This window comes from Schistocerca americana, chromosome 6, assembly GCF_021461395.2.
Source record: "Schistocerca americana isolate TAMUIC-IGC-003095 chromosome 6, iqSchAmer2.1, whole genome shotgun sequence".
NCBI lineage: Eukaryota > Metazoa > Arthropoda > Insecta > Orthoptera > Acrididae > Schistocerca > Schistocerca americana.
Genome location: NC_060124.1, coordinates 287102302 through 287129251, shown reverse-complemented (window position 1 = coordinate 287129251; position 26950 = coordinate 287102302). Strand labels below are relative to the sequence as shown.

The following is a 26950-nucleotide window of genomic DNA, read 5'->3' as shown; positions in this document are numbered from 1 at the left end:
TGAAGAGGCACAGATAGGAGCTATTGGCTCTGAGACTAATGATGAATACCGAGAGCTGCAACTTTCGTATGACAAGTTAAGAGCACAGACATAGCAAGTGACAGAAGCAGTGCTGCAGGCAGCTATACATAGAAAGAAGGGATGGCTCAACATAGGTGGGACTTTGTTAAAAACCATATTTTTTAATACAACGATAAGGCAGGTGCAAAATACAGTAGTTAGTGTGCAAACTATGGTATAGTGGCATACCACTCAACTAATGAACCCAGAACGTAATGTACTGAGCTACACTAGAGGGACATGGGAGGTAGCTAAGGAATTCACAGAATGAGTGAGCAATGCAGTAGCATCAATAATTCCCTGGCAGTCATTCCGAAATGATTGAGTAAATTAGATGAGAATATGACTATCACTATACTGTGACAAAATACTATTGCTAGATTGTTATGGATACTGGCAGAAAGTATTAATTACACAAGACATCAAGTTGCAAGAATGTGAGAAGCCATTTACCGTGCAGTATGTGGGCAAGTAAGTTCGGCATTGATGCCACTGCAACCATTTACGGAAAGATTGTGTCAAGCACAGAGATTTTTCAACAAAACTTCAGCATGTGTAAAACTGACACAAAGGAATTTAGCACTATTTTATAGCATAGCCAACACTGAGGTTACAACAGATAAGACAAAATTACTTATATCAATCCAATTTCTGGTAGTAAATCAAAATGAATGTTATCAATGCTACACCATCATTCATCCATACCCGATGAATTGGTAAACTATGAGTAAATGGGTGCAGCTAGAGACTGAAGTAGTAGTAATAATTACAAAATGAGGTGATGCACATACTCTCATGACAAGAAACGATATGCAGGGAGTGTACAACACAAGTGTTTACTAATTGTCTCACTAGGATGGTACAAACAGATACACATTCATGTAAGGCACAACTGTTCTGAGGTGAACATGACACCACACAGTGTCACAGAAGTCTAGGAAAGTAATACACACTTTCAGAAAACGTGAAGCCACTGGATTTACTCCATCTGTCTCCAGAAACTGTAATAATTAACCGTTAAGATGATGGGGAATCTAGGAGCATGGAAAGGATGGAATTACAGGACAGTGGTCTCTTGATCAATGACTTGTGATATAGCAGGGGGTAATTATCGTTTACCTGCAACCATTACCAGTTTGACCATGTTTAAGTTATCAACACAAATGTTGTACTGGCCAGACAAACATTTGAGTGTCCTACCAACCCAGATTCTAACATTTCTTAATGTCTCCTTGAATCCATAACTCCTACACTCAATCAGTGAGCTAATCACAAAAGAAAAAGGATGCATTACTATGGGAAAGATGCTCATTCGTATTCAATATTTTCAAGATTATTATCGTTGGAATGTTATTAATGTAAGTGTTTTTACAACTGGGCATGGCTGTTAAAGGACATTTTGAAGTGTCCCACCTCAGCTGTTTTTTTTTTCAAGAATATTCAGTTTATTAGAACTTTGAGTTTCCATTGCTGAGTGGCTTTTCTTCCATCCCACTACCCTGTTATGTTTTCCTTTGTTACCATTCTCTATAGTATTACTCTTCTCAGTTTTCATTCTTACTCTTCTTTCCTATGTTTATTAATCACCTTCCAAACTGCATTAACTTCCGAGCCACACTATATCAATGATCGACCACACACAAAGTGTAGTTTTGTAACTGTACAAATTGTTGATGCAGCATCTGATGCTTCAAATTCTTCCCTCTGATAATTATATTTATACCTACTGCTCCCACTTCATCCCTCATCCTCATGTTCTTTAGCATTTATTTGCCACACCTGCCAGGGCCACATGAACTTGTGATCCTTGATCTACCCCTCCCCCCTCTCTTCCCTTATTACAACATACATGTACTCCCATACATTATCTGTTCTTTTCTCACATGTTACTGTACGTTTTTCACATATTTGCATCTCTCTACATATTTTTCACGCATATTTGCTCTTATCCAACTCCTCTCACAGCCATCAACACCTTATACTGCCTATTTCTACGTTATTCCTGTTTCCTTTACACCATCCCTGCCACAACAGTCCCCTGCTCCATCTTTCTGCCCACTAAAGAAAAATATCCCTTTTCCGGGCTAAAAGGCAAACCCACATCCTATTCCTTATATGCTGCCTAAACCATGGAATCATTTAATGGCCTGACCATAAAAATTCCTCTCTGGATCCCACCCCTCCTTTCACAACGACCTTCACTTTTTCAGCATCTGCCAGTCCCTGGCCCTCACAAACCTGCAACTGCAAAAGCACATCTCCATAGAAAAGGTATCTAAGAACCATCTCTGTTTCCTCTGAAAGATACTGCTACTGTGTGATCCCTGCTTCATACATTACATCTCTGAAATTGAATCCCTTGCTCTCCAGCACCTGGAGGAGCATTCCAGACACCAATATAAAGGGTAAACTTTACATGAAGACAAATGATTACACAAATTAATTCTCTGATGCACCTTCCTGATGACATCAACCACTATCATTCATTTTCACTTTTAAATGTTTATATAAAATAATTTTTATTTTCCTGAGAACTATTTTTACACAACGAAGATAGGAGTATTAAGCAAACTCCTAACGGAAACTACTCAAAACATTATTTTATAAAATATAGAAATTATTTCTGTGTGTGGGTACTATAAGCTACATTTGATCATGTGCCTCCAGTTATAAATCTGCTACATATATCAAGTCAAAGGCAGACATTAGAGGGCAAATGCAACACGGGGTTTAACAAGGAAACAGGCAGTGTTGACAAGAAAGGAAGACAGCACATGTATTTATAAGCACTTCTCAGTTTCTTTCTTTTCTTTTTCTTTTTTTACTTGTGGAAATTTAGGTAACAGTTTCTGGATTTGGCACTCTAGATTACTTTCTATTACACTAGAATTTTACTCTTCCATATTACTGTACATAGTTAAACTGTTGCATCTTGTACATTACTTCGATATCCTTTTCTTCCCTTCTGGCACTATTTATTTTTGCTTACTTCCATTTCCAACCTTGCCTTTTTCCTTCATATTGGAAAACCTTTTAGTTTAAAAGCTCAAGAAAATTTTGATTTCAATAATTATTTCAGGAATAATAGAAATATTGTAAAAAGATACATACCACATTAGGGTTGAAAGGTGGCTGAATTTTCTTTGCAAGCAGCAACTCCCAATCAACAGAGTCAAAGAAAGAATGTAGTTTTACTTCATCGAATCCACGATAACCAGATCCCAGGCGCTGCTGGTTGTCTTTATGTAATAACTGTAACATAGATATACAAGAAAAACTATTTTTCCTTAACGATAGTAAAACTATTACTAAAGTGAGATACAGCTCCTCTAAAATTATTTCAGTTACTCTATTTGCTTAAGTTTTAGAGTAGATGGTTAACAAATATCATCTTCGAGGGAAATGAGAACTGTAACTGCCAAGGTCTCAAAGAAGAGAGTCAAGTATAATCACACAAGAGCTATACTGTTTCATAAATAGATCATCAAAGAGAATGGAGGAGAGAAATGTCGCCACTTACAATACATAAATTTGTGCAGTAGGAAGTAAGGGAACTGAATATGTGGAATAAATCAAGGTGAGTGAAAGTATTCTTTTTACTAGGTTGGCATTGTTATAATGCTCAAATACCACTATTTTTTAAGTTCACCAACACAAAGGAGATGAAAGGGGGGGATGAACTGAATTTTTAAAGCTATTAAAAACCTGCCTGTTTTGACGTACTCTCGTTCCACTACCAAATCAATAGCTGCAGTTTGTATGTTGCCAGATGTGGAATGGAAAAAAAGAATAAAAATTTGATACATCTATCATAAAGAGCATTCAAACAGATTTGTCACTATGTACGTAAAACTGTTCACTGAAGGTAAAATATGACCCTCCAACACTTCCTTGGGAAACACCATTCTCTTCATATAACAGAAAGATGGTGACTGTTATGGAAATAGCATTTGTTCAGTGAGGATTGAAATATAATAGGAAGTTGTGCTATCAGCTTCCACACACCAATACTCATATATTCGTTAAAATTTCAAGACCTATACGTAATGATCAACGTGACACCAAATTTTGCTGATGTGTACACTGATAGGCCAAAACATTATGGGGCCTGCCTACCGTAACGTTCGGTGCCGCCTGGAGGCACTGCAGGCATGTGACACAGTGACAAAAGTATGTAAGCAGACGGGTGATCATCCTAGCAAAGATATGGGCTGCAAATGGGGAAATACATTCAGATAAGTGACTTTGACAAAGGGCAGATTATTATTATGCACAGGCTGTGAACAACTATATCGAAAACAGTGAAGCTGGTCAAATGTTTGTGTGCTGTCGTGAGCATCTGCGGAAAGAGGTAGAAGGACAGTGAAACTAACACTAGGTGCCAAACTTGTTGGACATTCACGACTCTTGACTGAACATGGGTTTGGAGGCTTGTTTGCTCTGTATAGTAGGACAGTAGAACAGATTCGTGACATCTCTGCCAAAAGAGGACAATGCTTGTGAATGCTGTTCATCGTACATTGTTGAACATGGAGCTCTGCAGTAGACCACCCTCCGTGTTCACATGCTGACCCAAAGAGATTGTCAATTATGATTGCAGTGGGCATGGGACCATCGGGATTCTACAGTCTATCAATGGAAACATGTTGGCCCTTCGGGTGACTCACATTTTTGCTACACTAGTTAGTCTGTTGTCTCCACAAACGCCATCATTGGGGTGAACGGTGGCCTGAAACATGCAGTGCGCCATGGGTGCAGGCTGGTGGGAGCACTATTACACTACGAGAGACATTCTATTGTGCTTGCATGGGATCTGTGGTAGTAAACGAAGACACGCTGACAGCTGCAAACCACCTGCATCCCTCCATGCTTGATGTTTTCCCTGACAGTGATGATGTCTTTAAGCAGTATAATTATCCATGTCTTAGAGCCAGAACCATGCTACAGTGGTTTCAGAAGCATTACACATGGTGCATATGCCAGCAAGGAAAAAAAAATAATAATTCATGGATTTTTCTGGATTTCCAGGTTAAAAAAACACTTTTTGTGGGTGAAAATATACTTTCTCCATGTTAAGTAACAGTATACTTTCCCTCTGAACTGTAAAACAGACTGGAGTCTGGCTCTAGCTGCCAGAGACTGCGGTCATGTGTGTGCAAGTTGCATTTGTGTGAGTGTGTGTATGTGTGTATGTTTTCTAATTTTGAAAAAGGCCTTGTTGGCCAAAAGCAAATTCTGTGACAGTCTTTTTGTTGTGCTTTTCTGCGACTCAGCGTCTCAACTATATGGTGAGTAGCAACTATCCTTTTCATTACACTGTTACATTCCACATACCACATGGTATGGATAAACTCCTTGACTCCCTTACACATCTAAACTCCATACACCCCAACATCAAGTTCACTATGGAGATTGAAACGGAGGGTAAATTACCTTTCCTTGACGTCTTGGTCAAGAGAAGGGCTGACGGCACCCTAGGTCATGGGGTGTATCGGAAGACAACGCACACTGATCTGTATTTGCACGCAGACAGCTGCCACCACCCTTCACAGAGGAATGGGGTACTTAAAACTCTAGTACATATGGCGCACACTATCTCTGACGCAGAGCGTCTACCCCAGCAATTGGAACATCTGAGAACTGTATTTTGAAAAAATGGGTACTCAGAGTGGCAGATTGAACGTGCTCTCCGCCCAACCACTTCAGCACAACCTGTTGAGATGGATGAAGTCACGAGGGAGGAGTTAGGCACTGCATTTATTCTATACACAGGCGCACTCTCGGGGAAAATCGCCCGCATTCTGAAGAAACACCGGGTCGGAACTGTGTTTTGTCCTCCAAATAAAACTCGTGCACTCGTGGGGAGCGCCAAAGATGACCTCTGTTTGAGGAAGGCCGGCGTGTACCAGATTCCGTGTCAATGTGGCAAGCCGTATATTGGTCAGACGATGCGTACCGTCGAGGATCGATGCCGTGAACACTAGAGGCACACACGACTGATGTATCCGAGCAAGTCGGCAGTCACTGAACATTGCTTGTCGGAAAATCACGCCATGGAGTATGACCGCACGAGGATTCTGGTACAGACGTCAAGATACTGGGACAGCGTTGTTAGAGAGGCCATCGAAATTCGCACCAATGATGACCTCATAAACCTTGACTGTGGCTATAATCTTAGCAAGGCTTGGGAACCAGCGATTGGGTTAATCAAGAGTAAATCGAGCAAATGTATAGTTGTGACGACCACGGCGGACAGAGCCATCACACCGACGTCATCTCAGACGCCGTCGCAATCTGTTCCGCCGCGCGACTGTGGCGCGGGGCGCGGACGGCGGAGGGAGCGCGCCGCGGGCGGAGGGTATTTAAATCGGCCGCCGCCGCAAGCGAACCCAGTTCCCTCTGAGCAGCCATAGCATACGGATCTCCGTGCCGGCACGTTCACAGGAGCTCAGTCCGTCAGTTCACCCGATGATGGCGACATGTATGATCGCCGAATTATTGTGCTCGTTGGACACTATAGAGCGGCAGCACACCCGTGGATAGTTTGATTATCAAATACGCCGGGAGAAACTCAAGAATCACAATGATAAAACTGACATACTGTAGGGACAGATTCCTGACTGGAAACTGAGGGGAAAAGGTCCTATGAACAGTTGTCTGGAAATGGACGGTGTGCATGCAATGGCAACAAATAATCTTGTAACACAGTACAGAACTGCATCGCATTCATGTCACAACAGATGTTCGAAGTGGCCTCCATAGGATGCAATGCAGGCAGTCATATCTTGCATCAGGGATTGCCACATTCTTTCAAACATTCCAGCCCAGCTCTGAATAGCATCACAGGCATCATGAACACTATGTTGAAGGGTCTGCACATCAGGTACTGGTTCAGCATACACAACGCTTTTCAAATGCCCCCAGAGGTAAAAGTCTGGGGGTTTAAGTCCGGTGATCTAGCAGACCATGCTAGATGTCCACCACATCACTTTCAAATGTCTGGAGAAGATAATGTTGAGGTGTCAGCAAACTGTAATGCGGAAGTGCGATGGTATTCCATCGTACAGAAATAACAGCCTACGCGGGGTATTCCACAGAAGTCCAGGTATGTTCCTCTGTCAAAGTGTTGTGGAATAATAATCAGTCCAAGTATGTGGTCACCAAGAAATCCTGTCCCAATTACTGATACTGGACCAACACTGATGAGATGCCTCAATCATTCCCAAGATTAGTCTGCAGCCCACAAATGACCACTGATGACAGAAACCCCATAATTGTGATGGTCTGGTGTAAAAACCATCCACAAAATCCTTCTTGTTGAGTGAAATCTGCTACCGACAATCCTTGCACTCATTGCAGATTATAGGGACAGTAGCAGCTCTCATGCAGGATACACGTAACCGTGCTTTGGCTTACACCATATTTGTGGACAACTTGCCTGGAGCTTGTACTACAGTTTGGCTCGAAATCCTGTAAAACCTAGTCCTCCAAATCTGGTGTACGCAGTCTACCATTCCCTGCATGTTCATCTGTCCGATCACACAAATGCCCAAAAAGGGCTTGAAAAGTTGTGTGATGAGATTGTTGTCCGTGAGAGTATTTGTTTTTGTGTAGCCATGCTGCCTCGCAGCCATTTCCATCTGTGTAACCATACATCTCTGCTTGTTCCAACATGAATACCAGACCATTCTGCTGCTTACAGGATGCTGCATCAATGATACAACCTGCAACACACAATGGCAATGATGCGTGGCAATGATGCGTGGCAATGATGCGTGGCAATGATGCGTGGCAATGATGCGTGGCAATGATGCATGGCAATGAAGCATTTCCAGACACATGTTTATAGAATCTTTTTCCCTGCATTTTCAGTCAGGATTCCCTCCCTGCAGTTTGCGTTTATTAAAGTAATCTTGTATGTCTGGCACACAATGGGCTTCAAATTATACTAAACTCTCAAAGTCAGAGACCACAAAGCTCTGCAGTCCTTATCATTTGTGTACTGCCATGTACTTTTTCCATCACGAATCTTTCTTGGTGATGTGGTTTTCACAAATGTTGGCAATGTTTTGTCTTACACATTTCTCCAGCAATTTTATTCTTTGAAATAGTTTATCAGTTGTTGGGTAGCTCCGTCACACACCATCAGGTGGCTTGTGGAGTATGGATGTAGATGTAGATATGTTTGTTGAAGACCGTACTGCCCCACGTGAGGTACTGGGATGTTGGTATTCTCATCTAGGTGGAAGTATACTCTCAAAAATTCAATTGCTGTATACTATGAATAACGCCAGTAACTTTTGTGCCTGCACCTTGCTATAGGAATTTTGAGCTAAACAGGAAACACAGACCTTAGAAACACAACTGATTCTCCAGCTTTTTATTTAGGTACAATACATTGTAGAACTCCAGGCCATGAAGTTAGATTGGTGGAGTAGGAAGAAAAACTGAACAAGATTGAGAGAGTTGTAGTAAGATTATCATTAGTGTAGCAAAAAAATTATTTTGGCTTTAGCCAAACAGAACTAGACAAAGAACATATGTTTCATCACAGGGAAAAAGAGTGGGGATCAGATTCTGGTGAAGTACTGGTATGAAAAATAAAAGTAATATCAATACCTACTGAATGAGTATAAGTCACAATAGGAATCTTGTTTTAATAATTAACGAACTCTATGCTCACATTATAGGACGAAGTACTGTAGAAGACCTTTACAGATAATTACAGAAGTTGATAAATGACAGCAAATCTCCCAAAAAGATTGTAACAGAGGACTGTCATGTTCAAGCAGGGCAAAATTTAAAACCTTTTTCAGTAGACAAGTTAGGGTGTGAAGTGAGAAATGAGAAAGGTCATATGTTAAGACAGTTTATACAAAACAACATGCTTCTCCAAGATGCAGTTTTATGCAAGAAAACAATACGAAAATAGACTTAGCAAGAACAAAATGCCAGTAAAAATTGCCTGTCTTGTATTAAAAATCAGACTCATGGGATAGGATGTGGCAATCTGCAGTAAGTTTCAAATTTGTGCCAGACACTTTTCTTTTTCTTCTTTTTCCTCCTCCTTTCAAGTGTTGCGTATATGCCTGTTTTGTCCTCTAGTTTGTGGCCTGTTATTTTTTCAGTACCTGTCAAGAACTCGTTACTGTTTTAGGCACTGCATTTTCATTCAGTGACATGATCTCTTCCTCTGACATTCTTTCATCTGTACATTTTTTCCTTTCAGTCTTAATTCTTGTCTGACAGCTTTACTCGTTATATCAGATAATCTATAGCCAGCAGCTCTTCCTGAGAAGTCTATTTCTGCAGCTTGTATACTTAATTGATTTTCAGCTGTTATCATCATGTCTCACAATTTTCAGCTGTTATTGTCATGTCTCACTATCATGAAGTATAGATGGTGATGCAATTCTTTTGTAGAGCTTTATCAGGCTTTCTCTCCTCTCACCATTTTATTGTGTTCTGTATATGGTCTCATCAATACAACAAAATCTTTCATTTTTTTGGCGCGTCTTTTTCGTTTGTGAAGTTGACTGTATTTCCCAAGAAGTTGAATTTGTCATTTATTAACATTTTGCTTGGGACTGGATCTTTACTTTTGAAAACCCTGGCTTTTGTCTTGTAGGGTTGAGACTGCTAGGTTATAGATCTTGGCAGTAATTTTTAATTTAGAAATGCCTCTTACAATTATGTCTCTGATGTCTGCTATAAGAAGTTGGTCATCAGCAAAAAGCATTGTCATTACATAATGTCGATGAATGAAGTTATGGACGTGAAACCTTATTTCGTTTAGCAATTGTCTCAACGTTTCAACGACAATGAAATTAACAAGTATTAGAGACAAACTGACATACTTGTATAATCCTAATTTTGCTCTTACTTTCATATTATCTTTTCTGGCAATGCCAATTTTGGAGTTTTAGTACATTTGCTGGATTTTAGTAAGTGTGTGGTATGCTTCTACTCTCTAACTGCAGATATGTGTGTTTATTAAATTCTACGTGCTTTTCACTTATTATCTCATGACAAATGTATCTGAACAGCACCTACCCTTCCTGAGCCCAGTTTGCTCCTCCAGTAAGATAGTTTCCCAAATTACTGTGTGCTTGTGTTATCTTCGAATATATTCCATACCCATTTTTGAGTAAGGAGAGGACCCTAAAATCCTCAGTGTTTAGTGTCTACTTTCTTAAACAAAGGTGTTCTTGTGGCCAATTTACACCAGTTTGGAATTTCTTTCGTTGTCCAGCATTTGTTGATGAAAAGGAGGAATTTAGGTGTCAGAAGATGTATACTCTATCAATTCAGGGGTTATGCTGTCCCTTCTTGGTATTTTCATGTTTTTCACTTTCTGTAGTACATTATCTAATTCTGTCATTTCTATTTTGTTTACACTTACTCCATTCTCCTCTTCAGGTGTCACATTTGTACTTCTTTTGTCCAACACTTCTTACAGTAACCCAACCACTGAAACTTAATGTTCATCTTTTGTATCCTTATTCCAGTACAGTGGTGTGTTGATTAGCCATACTAAATGGGGGACATGGATGTTTGGAAAACTGGTTTTTTTGCGTAATCTAACTATACTTTTATTTATATATAAAAACAAAGATGAGGTGACTTACCGAACGAAAGCGCTGGCAGGTCGATAGACACACAAACAAACACAAACATACACACAAAATTCAAGCTTTCGCAACAAACTGTTGCCTCATCAGGAAAGAGGGAAGGAGAGGGGAAGACGAGAGGAAGTGGGTTTTAAGGGAGAGGGTAAGGAGTCATTCCAATCCCGGGAGCGGAAAGACTTACCTTAGGGGGAAAAAAGGACAGGTATACACTCGCACACACGCACATATCCATCCACACATACAGACACAAGCAGACATATTTAAAGACCTTAAATATGTCTGCTTGTGTCTGTATGTGTGGATGGATATGTGCGTGTGTGCGAGTGTATACCTGTCCTTTTTTCCCCCTAAGGTAAGTCTTTCCGCTCCCGGGATTGGAATGACTCCTTACCCTCCCCCTTAAAACCCACTTCCTTTCGTCTTCCCCTCTCCTTCCCTCTTTCCTGATGAGGCAACAGTTTGTTGCGAAAGCTTGAATTTTGTGTGTATGTTTGTGTTTGTTTGTGTGTCTATCGACCTGCCAGCGCTTTCGTTCGGTAAGTCACCTCATCTTTGTTTTTATATATAATTTTTCCCACGTGGAATGTTTCCTTCTATTATATTGATATACTTTTATTTACCAATAAAAAACTACATATATTTATCAAAACTACAATCTCTTATTATTACAAAGGCAAGCACAGTAGGAATGCACGTAATACAGCCTAGTAAACAAAATGTATGTAACACATATGCATTTTCCATGTAAACTACATACATACAGAATCAAAGCTTAAAAAAGTCCTTAATTTTGGACTGTCTAAGCAAGCCTACCCACTTACTAGCAGCTAAGTCATGTACTTTTTCACGACCATATCTGATATGAGTCATTTTCAACTTGAGCTTCAAACCATCACTGCAAGGCAGTACCTAAACACTTAAATGCTTCACAAGCAGCCAATATATATCCAACTTCATTTTCTGGACAACTAGTTAATGAGATGCTGGGGTGACAGGCAAAGTTGACAAGTGATTGTAGCTGAGCACAAATGGTTACGATTGTTGGCAATTTGGCAGTGTTGTGGGGGAGGGGAGAGGAGGGCGGGGAGGCGGCATGTGCGAGCAAGTAACAGTTTGGATGAGTGGTCATTCGGTTGACCGACATACAGATAATTGACGCTCTACTGTACTTAATTATTTTATATGCAATATTCATGAATATCTTTTTCTATTTAGGTTACAGAGCAAAAATAGATGCAAAGCTGTAAAGAAACACAATCATCAGGCTGAAAGTCCTTCAGAAGAAATTAAATAAACAAGGTAGGAAATGACATACTTACCAGCCTCCTATCTATAACTTACAAGATATTCACCAACATTATCACCAATAGAGTGTAAAACAAATCATTGAATTTTAAGAAAGCAAAGAACAAGATGCCTTTAAATGAGGATCTAGCACAACTGGCCATTTACAAGGGATAAATAAAATTTTAGAATGAAGCATGAGTGTAAATTATTTTTATACTCTTTCAGTCACTGGTAGTTGCAGTTTAAAAAGACGGTAAATTATTATTTTATAGAACATCTGGTGGAATTGCCGTAGTACATAAACAGAGTGCCAACAAGATAATGTATTAAGTTGTTTGTAGTACATGTACTGGGATAGATGTTGCTTACAGAGGACTAAACATTGAATTACCTCTTCACTCACCGCCAAGGAAATGAGATTTCTTCAAGATATTATTTCTGTTACAAAAAGCAATTTTTTTTTTTAACCAATGCATACAAACCTTGGCAAGAATGTCTTTTGCACTTTCCGAAATCCCAGTCCTTAACTTCAGTGGTTTGTTCAGAATGCGGTCATACATGTCATGAGTATTGCGTGAGTAGAAAGGGGGTAACCCATGCAACATTTCATACAATACAGCCCCGAGACACCACCAGTCCACACTGCGATCATAGCCCTGATAGGAAAGAAAACTGTCATCACTTTTTTTCTTTTATTATACAAAATTCCAACACTGAAATAACAAACAGTGAGAAGCAAACACACTTGCAGATGAAATCTAGGAGTATACAACTGGAGTAACCAAATGTGGAATACCCCAATAAAACTGTTTTAAGATAAGTATATTGCAGACAAATTCAGTGGAAGAATCCTCACAAAATTTAATTTAAGTGCTGCTGCACTTTATTACTCAAATCATTCTTTACTTTTGCTCATCAGTGTAACGACCCTTATTAGGTTGGATCAGTAAAAGAGGTAGAGTAGGTAGAGAAGGTCCATGAAACAGCAGCACATTCAAGAGCAGGTTCATACAATAAGTATGATAGCAGCAATGAGATGCCCATCCAACTCCTTTGCAGATGCTACAAGACTCACATTGAGCACCATGCCGTAGATTGCTTTTAAAATTGAGGTGGCAGGCAGGAAGAGGGGTTGAGGATGGGTACCCATCAACTCAGAGGGAGGCAGATGGTTTGCTGGCTAGGAATGTGAGAGGGAGGAGTGGCAGATGTACGAGCTAGGTATATGAGGCATGATGGCGGAGGCAGTGACGAGCATCGAATGAAGATGCCGACATGGAGATGTGGATTGGGACGGGGTGATAGGACAGAGGAAAGGCAAATTGTTGAGTGGGAGGTGGGGGAACAGAGTGTTAAGGGTTACTGGAGATTCAGGCCAGGAGGGTTACAGGGGCAAAAGAAGTGTTGCAAGGTAACTCCATTGGTGTAATACACAAAAGCTGGTGCTGGAGAGAGAAATCCAGATGAACTGGGTTGTGAAGCAGCTATTAAAACGAGCATGTTGTGCCATCAGATGGTCAACTTTGTTTTTAGACACAGATAGTCATTCATTCTGGTGGAGAGTTAGTTGGTTGTCATTGAGACAAAAAATGGTGCAGTGACTGCAGCAGAGTTGGTATATTATGTGGCTGCTTTCACATGTGGCCCTGCCTCTGAAGGTGGAGGATAAGCCTATGACCAGACTGGAGTAGGATGTACTGGGCACGTCTTTTCCAGGGATATGATCCCTGTCGCAAGGAGTTGGAAGTGGGAGTGGCATAGGTAAGGACTAGAATTTTGTGTATGTTGGGTGGGGAATGGAATAACACTTCAGGATAGTTGGGAAGGATCTTGGGTAAGATGTCCCTCATTTCAGGGCATGATAGATAGTGGAAGTCCTAGTGAAGAATATTGTTTAGTTGTTCCAGTTCAGGGTGATAAGAGGGGTGCTCCTTTGTAGCCAATTCTTGGGGGTGGTGGGAGCGTTAGGGCTGTATGGTGATATGGCCAATGTGCAGTCGGTATGTCTGCCCGGGAGCCTCATTCAAGATGTAGAGATGGCCTCGCCTGAGGCTATCATGCATGAAGGGTGAGTCGTCTGAAAGTAGGGGCTGACAATGGGACCAATAACACTTGTCGCATGGGTTCTGAGGTTATCCTCAGTTCATACAGGTGGCTGACTGAAGTGGTGAAGACTGCTGGCCTCACATATGAAGTGCAAGCAGAGCTCACAATTTGCAGCATTGTTGCCAGACTTGGTCAGGTTCCTTTGGTTCATAGCCAAGTGAAGGGTCTCAACCAAAGGCTTCATCAACTATGTGACAGTCTTGGCTGCAGATTTATAGATCTGTGTTGAGAGATAGGAATTTGCAGGACTCCCCTTGTTAGGCTAGGGTGCACTACACAAAGGAAGCCACTTTTTTTAGGCTATGTGGCACCCTGAGATACTCTGATGAACACTGGGCAGCTCATATGCAGAACGGGAAGTCAGATCACAATCAGAGTAAAGACACTTTGACTGTCAAAATCATTCTTGGGACTGAGAGATGGCTGACACACGCAGTGGAAAGCTTTTAGATATTTGGCGATTCATGGAACATGTATCAGAAAGACAGATTAGATGGCACAAGAGGTGTGTTCACTGCAGTTAACAATTTACCCATTGAGATCCAAGTTGAGTATGACAGTGAAGTCATCTGGTAATGTATAACAGGTCTGGGTGGAACCAAGTTCATTATTGAATGTTTTTACTGGCCACCTGATTCCACTGTGATAGTTTTACAGTCATTCAAAGAAAGTCTACAGGCAGTAGTGCGTAAATATCCAGATCATGCAATTGGATGTGACTTTAACTAGTTGAGTACATACTGGGACATCTATGGATTCATTGCAGAGGGTACAGACAGACAGTCTTGCAAAGTGCTTTTGAACAAGTATTCCGAAAACTATCTTGAGCAGCACACATATAGTGGAAATATCTTAGACCTTGTAGCTACAAACAGGGTGTGCAATATCGACAATGTCAGTATACAGACTAGGATTAATAATCATAATATCATTATAGCAACTGCAGTTACAAAAGTTGATAAATCGGTCAAGAAAGCTAGGAGTGTGTTTCTGTTATTTGACCATCAAACAGACTTTCATATGGATGACATAGTAATAAGCATTCCTAATGTAGAGAGACAACTGAAAGTGTTGAACAGAAGTAAGGTGCGAGGTCCAGATCGAATCCCAATTCAGTTTACAAAGACTACTCTACGACATTGGTCCCTTACTTAGCTTGCATTTATCATGAATCTCTCGCCAGTGCGAAGTCCCAAGCAAATGGAAAAAAGTGCAGATAACTCTTCTACATAAGAAGGGTAAAAGAATGGATCTGCAAAAATTACAGACCAATACCCTTAACTGAGGAGCCTATCCACAAATCAGCACGGTTTTGGAAAGAAGCACTCTTACAAAACTCAGCTTGTCCTTTTATCACATGGTAGACTGAAACTATGAATGAAGGGCAATAGCAGACTCCATATCTATATATTTTCAGAAAGCATTTGACACTATGTCCCATTTCACACTATTAATGAAGGTATGAGCATATGGAATAGGTTCCAAAATATGGGAGTGGCTCTAAGACTTTTTCAGTAACAGAACCCAGTATGTTGTCCTCAATGGCAAATGTTAGTCAGAGACAAGGATATTGCCAGGAGTGCCCTATTGAAGTGTGATAGGACTGCTATTATTTTCTGTGCACATAAATGATATGATGGACAGCATGGGCAGCAACCTGTGACTGTTTGTTGAAAACACTGTGGTGTACAGGAATGCGTCGTCATTGAGTAATTCTGGGAAGATACAAGATGACTTAGACAAACTAGTTGTGATGAATGACAGCTGGCTCTAAATTTACAAAAATGTAAGTTAATGTGGATGAGTAGGAAAAAACTAACCTGCAATGTTTACCTACAGCAGTAGTAATGCCCATCTTGACAGTCGTATCATTTAAATATCTGGGTGTAATGTTGCAAAGTGATATGGAATGGAATGAGCATGTGATGATTGTGGAAGAATTTTGGGAAAGTGTGCTTCCCTGTAAAGGAGACCGCTTATAGGATGCCCGCAACCTGTTCTTGAGTACTGCTGTGTTTGGGATCCGTACCAGGTCAGATTAAAGGAAGACATTGAAGCAATTCAGAGGCAGGTTGCTGGACTTGTTACCTGTAGGTTCAAACACCATGCAAGTTGCAGAGATACATAAGGATCTCAAATGGGAATCTCTGGAAGGAAGACAACATTCTTTTCGAGGAACACTACTGAGAAAATTTAGAGAACCAGCATTTGAAGCTGATTGAAGAATGATCCTACTGCTGCCAACATACTTTTCACATAAAGACCATCATGATAAGATATGAGAAATTAGGGTCCAAATGGAGGCACGTAGACAGTCATTTTTCCCTTGCTCTAATTGCAAGTTGAACACGAAGCGGAATGACTAGTAGTGGTACAACGTACCCTTTGCCACACACCATATGGTGGCTTGCAGAGTATGTATGTATGTACAGGTAAATGTAGCTGTAGATGTGAGGTATGTTGGTATACAGGGAGATGGCATCAACAGTGACAAGTAAGGCTCAAGGAGGTAAAGTGGATGGTGGTGTGTGGTGGGAAAGGTGGGGGGGGGGGGGGGGGGGCAGTAAATGAAATGGTTAGTATCTTTGATGTGAGAGGCTAGGTTTCGGGCAACTGGTTGGAGTTATTGGTTGACAAAAAAGGAAATTCTTTCAGTGGGAGCACAATAACCAGCTAAAATGGGGCATCCCAGATTGATGGGTGTGCAGAGTGTTTTTGGGGTGGAGGAGAGAGATGGATTCAAGAGAGAGGAGGTCCTAGGAAGGACCTAAGAATTTCAGAAGAGATTTAAGGTTATGTTGGACTTCTGGGATGGAAACCCTATGGCAGTAAGTGGAGGAGTCAGACAGTTGACAGAAGCTTTCTGTCAGATAGTCACTATGATTCATCATGACAGTGGTGGAGCCTTTGCCTATATGCTGGATGATTAGATTAGGATCTGTTTTGAGTTAATGTATGGCTGTCCTTTCTCCTGCTGAAAGATTAGTGTACTTAGCAAAGAACCTGGGAAGGCTGGTGAGGCTAAGCTGGAAGTAAATTCCAAAAGTGGGTGGTTAAGTGAGGGAGGAAGGTAATGATTGAATAGTGGTATCAACAGGAAGAGGAAGCCTTCCTACCTCCCAAAAGAACTCCTTGTCTGTTTCAGGTTTATGGATGATATCTTTATGGTCTGGACTCAGGGCCAAGAAACTGTATCCTCATTGCCCCACAACCTCAAAATCTTGTCTCCCATCCACTTCACCTGGTGCTGCTCAACCCAATGTGCCACCTTCCTGGGCATTGTCCTCCACCTTTGATGGCTCCATCCACAATTCTGTACATTTTACACTCACTAAACACCAACAATGCCACCATTTAGACAACTGTCATCCCTCCCATACAGCCTCACCATCAGTGGCAGGCATACGTGCAGTGATGAAAACTCCCTTGCTCAGTACACTGGTCTCTTGATGCCTTCACTAACACACAGTGACCGCCAAACCCAGTCCAAAACAGATTTCCCATGCCATATCATCATACAGTGCTAATCCTCCCACCACCCTCAAGAATTAGCTATAAAGGGGCACCCCCATTATCATCTTCAATTGGAACGACTGAACCATATCCTCCGACTGTGCTTTGATTATTTATCAGGCCCTGAAATGGTGGACATCCTACCTCAAATTCATTCCCACCTCTTCAAAAGCGATATTCAGTCGCCCACCCAATGTACAGAACACTCTAGTCCTTCCCTTTACCACTCTCATTCCCAACACCTTGCCACAGGGATCATATCACTATAGAAGACCCACCCTATCCACTCACCCAGCATTCCCTACTCCAGTCTGATCACAGGCTTATCCTATCCCATCAAATGAAGGGTCACCTTGGAAGTAGCCAAGTAATATACCAATCTGCTACAATCACTGTACAACTTTTTATGTTGGTGTGACAACTACACAATTGTCTAACAGAATGACTGACCTCTGCCACACTGTGGCCAAGAACAAAGTTGGCCACCCAGTGGCACAACATGCAGCTGAGTGGAATATGCTTGATATCAATGGCTGCATCACATCCCAGACCATCTGGAACCCTCTCTTCACCACCAACTTTCCTGATCTATTCAGATGGGAATTATCATTGCAACGCATCCTTTGCTCCTGTAACCCTCCTGATCTCAATCTCCATTAAACCACTGTCCCCTTAACCATCACCATTCAGTTTCCCCTTCCTCTGTCAAATCAACCCTGCCCAATTCACATTTCCACATCGTCACTTTGTGCCATTCCCCCCCAGTTCTGGCACCCGCACATCACATGCCTAGCCTATACACCCATCATCCCTCCTTCCCACAATTTTAGCCAGCAAACTGGCTGCCTCCTTCCAAGCCACTAGTTACCCATCCCCACCCGCTCTTCCTGGCCCCTGGCTCTCTCCCTCTACCTCACCCAGCCCACCTGCTGAACAACAATCATGAAGTTATTGTTTGTTTGCACGCACACGTGTGTGTGTGTGTGTGTGTGTGTGTGTGTGTGTGTGTGTGTGTGTGTGTGTCGCTCATTGTGTGCTCGAGAAAGATCTGATTTCGAAATCTAACAAGTTTTCTCTTACTTTTGTCTGTGCCTGTCGAGACTCAAAGAGCCTGCTACTAATTGAGTGGTCTCCTTTGGTCCTAAATTATTTACATTCTACCGATTTTTCCCACTATATTTGCCAAAAAAATTATCCATTGAATTTATCATGAAATTTTTAATGGTGATCATTTGGTAAACATTTAACTATTTGGCCTAACCAACTTTTGTGAACTCTTATTTCTGTATTTATGCAACAAGCAAACACAGTAAAAATAACTATCTAGGTAGGGATCAGTCTATGAAAATTGTATACTTCATTTATACTTTTTTTTACAATTAATGGCACAAAAAATATTCATGTTTAGCTACTAGATAAGTGGGCTTCCTATTTGTTACAATATTTCAAGTGTTTCTGAACAACTTACATGTTAAAGAGAGAATATTTTACTCTTTCAGTGTTGTCAATTACTTATTTTCTTCTCTTATTGTCCTTAATTTCTAAAAATGCACAAACAATTACTTTCTAACATCCCTGCTGGCATTGACTACGCACTGCAAGATGATCTTGAAAGGTAAACACGATTACATGCCACTTGTCAAACTAAATGCATAAAAGTAGTAGAACATAGGTCCACCTACTAAATACAGCAGTACAGTACAAACAATTGCATGATACTGCAGATGTTAAAAAATCTGCATTTATTTTAATCCTTGCGACCCTCCTATTCATTCTGCTCTGGCACTGGAGGATCAACTAACTCCCTTTATATTGTGGCGTTGATAGGTCACATCGAACACACAAATTACTATCTCTGGAACATTAACTGCTCTGACGAGCCACCTTGTTTAATTCAGTCTGCCTTTGTACTTGACGCACTGTTCATGTGTATCAGTCTTTACGGTAAAATATATGTCTACATAGAAAACTTGAGAACTGTTTATTACATATATTACAATCCGTATCCAGTATCCCATATTGGTGACTCTGATGTGATAGCCTGCACGCGGGATTTGGGAAGCTGTATTCGTGTGCAGAGACAGTGTAACCCAGAAATGTCACAGAAGACTGACGCAAATGGAATCTTTCTTTGTTGACTTCGACACTGTTGGATGCCAACGTCTGGAGGAACTGGGATACATGATCTTCATGGTCTCCAGTTGATTTGCTGAAAAGGGGGATGTCATCCAGGTATGCGAAGCAGAACTTTAATCGTTGTAAGATTGAGTCAATGAAATATTGCCACGTTTGTGCTGTATTCTTTAAACTGAATGGCATGAAGTTGTACTGGAACAAACCGAGCGGTGTGATGGTCGCAGTCTTTGGAATGTCTTCTGGCACTACGGGAATCTGGTGATAAGCACGTTTGCAGTCAATCACACTGAAGATTGTGGTGCCCGATAACATATGAGTGAAATCGTTTATGTTTGGCACGGGGTAATTTTCCATGACAGTGCAAGCCTTTAAACGTCTGTAATCACCACACATTCGAAAAGAACCATCATTTTTGGTGCCGAGGTGAATTGGTGAAGACCAATTGCTGTCTGATAGCTGTAGGATGCCTGCCTCCAGAAGGTCATTAATTTGCCGCTGGGCTACGCGCCACTTAATGGGGTTGAGGCGTCTAACCTTGTGTCTAATAGGCAGTGGTAATTATCTTGTGTGTCATTCCGTCAGTGACAGAAGAGACTGAGAACCGCACACGAGGCTGAGTAACATTCTGACATTGAGTTTTGGGACGAGTGGAGTGCGATGAGGCATAGCCGTTAGCGCGAGTGGGAAAAGGCAGCAAGAAAGTCACATGCCTATTACGCAAGTGCGGCATGCGCTTGTTTGTAGAGGTCGACTGCACGCACAGCAGGGAGAGGGGGAATGTTTATTAACAAGCAGCGCGGCTGGCTGCATAGTGGGCTTGGTCGTGCTGCGGGAGCGAGACACTGTTTGAAACATGATGCACTGCGCGTAGTTGGCACTTGGGTGGTGCGGAGGTCACTGAACACGAATCGTCACACGCAATGAATGTTTTTGAACTAACCTGATGAGTGTTCGAACTGATGCTCAGCGATGAAGTTCAATCCGGTGAAGGAACTGCGGATTGCAGTTTCATCAACGAGATGCGGGCCGCAGCAAGCTTATTGTTAAGTGTGAGCAATGCGTCGTTTCTGCTCGTCATTCTGCCGGCGGAGGTGCACCGCTGAGTCGTATTCTGAAAGTAGGTTAGTGACGCAGGTCACAAGCTTCCCCGCGAGGGCGGAACACTTGCGAACTAAATCCCATATTGCGGCGGAAACAGAACGAGGAGAATGGGTGCCAGAGCACGGTAGCTGGGGTAGAATGGAGTGGAGGTGGCCTGCAGTCCCCCTGCACAAGAATTAATGTTGGGATCGGGCATCACCGGAGCAGAAATGTTACTAGCACACACGTTCGCAACAATGGCTGGTTGTAATGTCTCTGAAGACACAATGCGGCAGGCACGGTCGGTACCATGGGAGTGAACAGGCGAGCGGCGCGTAATGAGGGCCTGTAAACTGGTCTGGAAATTGCAGGACTAGCAGTGACATTGTCCATCTCGGAAATGACGTCTAAGGCCAGCCCGGCAGCCGCAGACGGTACTGCTGAAGAAGTGAACGGTTGTATGGTGGTCTATGGTGGTCGGAATCGAGGCCTCCTGGGGGTGGGGGGTGGGGGGGGGGGGGGGGGGGGAGGGGGGGGGGGCGTGTTGGCTTGGAGCGTAAAGTGCAACAATGAGACTTTTCTGCACACAATGGCCTCGCACCCTTCATGGTAGGACCATAAAACACTGGTGAAACCTGTTGGCAGTCATACTGTCATAGTACAATGTTGCTGGTTGAAGAGGCTACATTGAGTGCACTTGTACCCACGTGGTCGTGAAACTGGGCCGCCGATCCGGTGGTTTGTTCTGGCGAACTGGATGCATAAAAAATGTCTGTTCCTGATTTGTGACGAAGGCGTGGCTAGTGTAGCTTGGTAATAGTTGACAGCGTGTGAATTTTGCAGAAATGGCGGCGTTGCACATGGCACTACTATAACCGACGTCATGGCGCATAGAGGATCAAAGCACGTGTGTGAACTTCGGTTCCTTTGCACTTCGTATGAGTGATCGATCGTCACACTATTTAGTAAATCATCCACTTCAGTTTTCACTCGTTGTTGTGCATAATCCAGCGAAACAAAGCCTGAGTCCATTGTTTGAGGTAACTGTGTAACACTCGGTCATTGTGGAGTTTCTAAAGTAGAGGTTATCCTCGTGGAAGATCATAGATCATTGTCCGTTAGCTGCGAAATAATCGATGGCAGAGGGTTGAGTTGTCCTGGTTGTAAGGGCTGGGCCCCCAAATCTTCGTAAAGAATGTTCGGTAATGTAGCCATGGTGTTGTACGTGAAACCTGTTGATATGACTAGTGCGGAAGTTGCGGAATACGTAGAACTTTTTCTCCTGGGTCACCAATATGGGATACTGGATATGGATCATAATATACGTATAAATGTCTGCGGCCAAAGAATTCGTTTCTTCTTGGATCACTAGGTTCAGCTGTCCATCCACCATCACAACTGACCAGGGTCGACAGATCGAATCTGCACTTTTTACAATTCTCTGTAATCTTTCCGGTATTAAAAAGATCCATACGACAGCCTACCACCCGCAAAGCAACGGGTTGGTGGAATGATGGCACCACACCCTTAAAACTGCACTCAGGTGCCACGACTGTCTCCAATCCGAGGCACTTTTTTGGGTGTTGCTGGGCCTACGTTCTACATTTAAACCAGATTTACATGGGACGATTTCCGAATTTGTTTTTGGCGGAAACCCAGTTTTACCTGGGGAACTAATTCTCCCCAAAGATCCCGGGGATTCCCCCTCCTTCACAGACTTTATCGGAAGGATGCATGCATACTTTAGAAACACCTGGCTACACCCGCCTGTCAGCCATTCCCCACCCGACACTTACGTGCCGCCCGCACTCAGCTCTTGCTCACAGGTCATGCTCAGGGACAACTCTGTCAGACAATCCCTACAACCCCCTTACCTCGGCCCCTTCGAAGTACTCCAGAGGGACGAGACGACGTTCGACATTATTATAAAAGATCGTCAGCAAACCCTTTCTCTACACAGGCTCAAGCCTGCCTTCGTAGATTCCGACAACCCTTTGCTGTCCCAGTCGGACTGCTCGGGCACTGTTCTTTTGATGAACCCGCTAATGAGTCTGTTCAACCTACGGTTGGGTTTTCTCTGTTCAACGATTCACCACAGCAGTTCGCGAGTTCCCCAGACATGTCATCATCATCCCCATTCACAGGTTTTGAAGACAATTCTGGTAGTATAGACGCAGATGCCCCATCCTTCGTTTTGTGCTGCAACGTACCACCTGACCACATCGACGACGTGTCGAGAATGGTGTTAGGTAATCGTGTGCTTGTACTGCTCACCGACAGCACAGACCCGACCGTCATCGAGGACGTCAACGTCAAGATAGTGCACAGCTTGTCCCTCCCAGAAGAGTGCGACCCATCATGTGTTCGAGCTTTCATTTCTTCGGGACGGCTCAATATGCATTCAGGGAAGGCATGCTCACACGGTGCCCCCTCTCCCATACCACTACTCCCGAGTTGGCCGACGCATCATCTCCCCCCCCCCCCCTCCTCCCCCCCACTGGTTTTCGGATTATGAGTTGGACCAGCGGCCGCCCGCCGCACCGTCACACGCCAACCCAATGGAGATGGAACTTCCGGTTGTGTGCCTGCCACCGATGCTGACACCCATACGCCCCCCCCCCCTCCCCTTCAGGGCTCATAGGCTGTACTCCGTACTGTGGGGGGGGGGGGGGGGGCGTACAAGGGGTGTGGGGGCTGTGTGGCGTCAATAAGTCACATCGAGCACACACATTACAATCTTTGGAACATTAACTGTTCTGACGAGCCAGCATGTTTAATTCAGTCTGCCTTTGTACTAGCTGGCTAGTGCTTATGATAATATAAAACAACATACCACAATAGTAGCAGAACTGATGTATTACTTTATTGCTTCCACAGTTCCTCTCCCTCTGATGGGGTAAGATCATATATTAGTAACAGAAGTAACAGGATGTGCTGTGTGGATATATGGATAGGTCTTTCACATGGATATGACCCCCCATGGAATGCAGATTATCACAGCAGGAATGATATTATATGCTAGGATATTAAGGACCATTTTGGGGAGAATATTTCACATTTCATGGCATTATGAAAGACAACTTGTACACTGCGGTTGTCTCTATTGGTAAGTGCAATGCTGTGTGTGTTATTCAACTACTAAACTTCAAAACTTTTTCAAAATAATTGTAACCAGTCTGCTTTCACAATGGTTCAATTTTCATTTTGCCACAACCAGTTTCAAGCTGCATACTGACTCATCAGATGATGCAACAGTTGTTACTATCCGATTGAAGCATTGTGGTGACAGTTTTGTTGAGTTATTAGCACACAGTGACCCCAAAACGTTGCAATCAATTATTAAATACTGTTGTACCATCTGATGATGAGTTGCCAGGAGATTTGAAATTGGTCAGGTAAAATAAAAACTGAATCATCATAAAAGAAGACAGCTTTCTGAAAAACCTTTATTCATTTGTCGCATTGATTCACACCAATAATAGACAACAATTTTGCACTAAACTTTTCTCACTAAAGTTCACTGTAAGTACCAGGTTGTGGTACAAGTGGTACAAGGTGGAAATGTAGGCATTCTCATGAACTAGTTTCACACCACTGATTCTAGTATGTATACTTTGTCATGCTTCCAATACTTCAGCCTGTGTTCTAATATTTCAGTTATTGTTTCTCTCTCTCTCTCTCTCTCTCTCTCTCTCTCTCTCTCTCTCTCTCTCTCTCTCACACACACACACACACACACACACACACACACACACAAGATGCTATTACATGACAAAAGTATGACTGCTCACTGGCAAAATGGCCAAAATGTGCAACTATTTTAACTGAGCTACTGGTAGTGAGGGTGGGAAAAATGGTTTGTCACTGATATTACCGTTGCACTGATGGCATATCCCATCTTCCAAGCTGAACTTCAAATGAACAAGCTATTTTAATCACACACAACTTCACAATCATTAAGTATGTATTGAGTTTTGTATTAATGTTTGTGGCACAAAGACAGAGTAAAACATTGAGAATTTTGCTGCGTTTCTCATTTTGTGTTATTTTTTTATTTTATACATTTCTTTCACACACTGCAGCTTTAGATGTTGTTTCCAAATAATGTTTATTGCTTACATTCTTTAGCAGAACTATTTTCCAATTTCAGAGCTTCAGCAAACATTCCATTTTCCAAACATTTATTTTTTAACTGCATTTGGTATATTTTTCCACCAATTTCTCATATAATATAATTTATAAATTTTAATAAGAGGTAACCACATTCTGATCACTTGCAAGTAAGAAGGTGTAGAGATAACTTTTGCATGTTTTCATACTAATCTTCTCACTCTTCCATATTTTACAAATTGTACTGGATTGAACACTGCTGCAATAAGTATAGGACTTATTATATGACTGTTTGTTTGCATTCCTGTCTTCTGCAGCAGCTGTCATAACCCAGTATTGGTTTTTACATTTCAATCCAAGCTGCTGATAAGAATAATATACAGAAGAATGGATAAGGAAATTGAGGATGTCTAGATGACGATCAGTTTGGCTTTAGGAAAGGTAAACACACATGAGAGGCAATTCTGACATTGCGGTTGATAATGGAAGCAAGACTAAAGAAAAATCAAGATACATTCATAGGAATTGTCGACCTGGGAAAAGTGTTTAACAACGTAAAATGCTGCAAGATGTCTGAAATTCTGAGAAAAATAGGGGTAAGCTATAGATACAGATGGTTAATAAACAATATTTATGAGAGCCAAGAGGGAATAAGAAGAGTGTATAACCAAGAACGAAGTGCTCAGATTAAAAACGATGTAAGCTAGGTATGTAGCCTTTCGTCCCTACTGTTCAATCTGTACATCAAAGAAGCTATAAAGAAAGGTTTAGGAGTGAAATTAAAATTCAAGGTGAAAGGATATCAATGATTAGATTTGCTGATGACATTGCTAATCGTGTGATAGTGAAGAAGAATTACATGATGTGAGGAATAGAATGAAAAGTCTAATGAGTACAGAATATGGACTGAGAGCTAATCAAAGAAAGATGAAAGTAATGAGAAGCAGCAGAAATGATAAAGCGAGATACTTATAGGCCTTCATTTGAGGAGGAAATTTTTGAGAATGTACGCCTGGAGTACAGCGTTGTAGGATAGTGCAACACGGACTGTGGGAAAACCGGAACAGAAGAGAATCGAATCATTTGAAATGTGGTGCTACAGATAAATGTTGAAAATTAGGTGGACTGATAAGGTTAAGGAATGAGGAGGTTCTGCGCAGAATTGGAGAGGAAAGGAATATGTGAAAAATGATAGAACAAAGGTCCCGAGTTCGAGTCTCGGTCCGGCACAAAGTTTTAATCTGCCAGGAAGTTTCATATCAGTGCACACTCTGCTGCAGAGTGAAAATATCATTCTGGAAACATCCCCTAGGCAGTGGCTAAGCCATGTCTCCGCAATATCTTTTCTTTCAGGAGTGCCAGTTCTGCAAGGTTCGCAGGAGAGCTCCTGTAAAGTTTGGAAGGTAGGAGACGAGGTACTGGCAGAAGGAAAGCTGTGAGGACGGGGCGTGAGTCGTGCTTGGGTAGCTCAGTTGGTGGAGCACTTGCCCGCGAAAGGCAAAGGTCCCGAGTTCGAGTCTCGGTCCGGCACACAGTTTTAATCTGCCAGGAAGTCTCATATCAACGCACACTCCGCTGCAGAGTCAAAATCTCATTCTGATAGGACATCTGTTAAGATACGACAGAATGACTTCCATGGTAGTAGAGGGAGCTGTAGAGGGCAAAAACTGTAGAGGAAGACAGAGACTGGAATACATCCAGCAAATAATTGAGGACGTAGGTGCAAGTGCTACTCTGAAGTTGGCACAGGAGAGGAATTCGTGGCGGGCCACATCAAACCAGTCAGAAGACTGATGACCCAAATTTTAAAAAATCTTAATCTTACAGCAATTAAAGAGTATTTTACACCAAACGAGCTTTGATTTTATTTACAATGCATCTCCTGTCATCATTGGTGTTTTTTACTTCATGTCTACATATTCTGTAACCAAAAGCTTTCCTCTTCGTTGTTAGCCAAGGCAGAAAATGGAAGAAACTTTATTTCACGTTTACTCTAGGCAAGTTTGTCTTTCTTGGAATCACACTTT

At 42.1% G+C, this 26950-nt stretch overlaps 1 protein-coding gene across 2 annotated transcripts in view; it reads right to left on the bottom strand.

Moving 5' to 3' along the window:
- The window catches only part of LOC124619732 (serine/threonine-protein kinase Sgk2-like), a 100809-nt gene that overhangs the window by 15309 nt on the left and 58550 nt on the right, over positions 1-26950 (bottom strand). For both annotated transcript variants that reach the window (XM_047146300.1, XM_047146301.1), the window contains exons 8-9: positions 12461-12634; positions 3172-3312 (exon numbers count right to left, since the gene is read on the bottom strand). In XM_047146300.1, coding sequence (XP_047002256.1) covers positions 3172-3312; positions 12461-12634 — 315 coding nt within the window. The remainder of the gene's footprint in view (positions 1-3171; positions 3313-12460; positions 12635-26950) is intronic.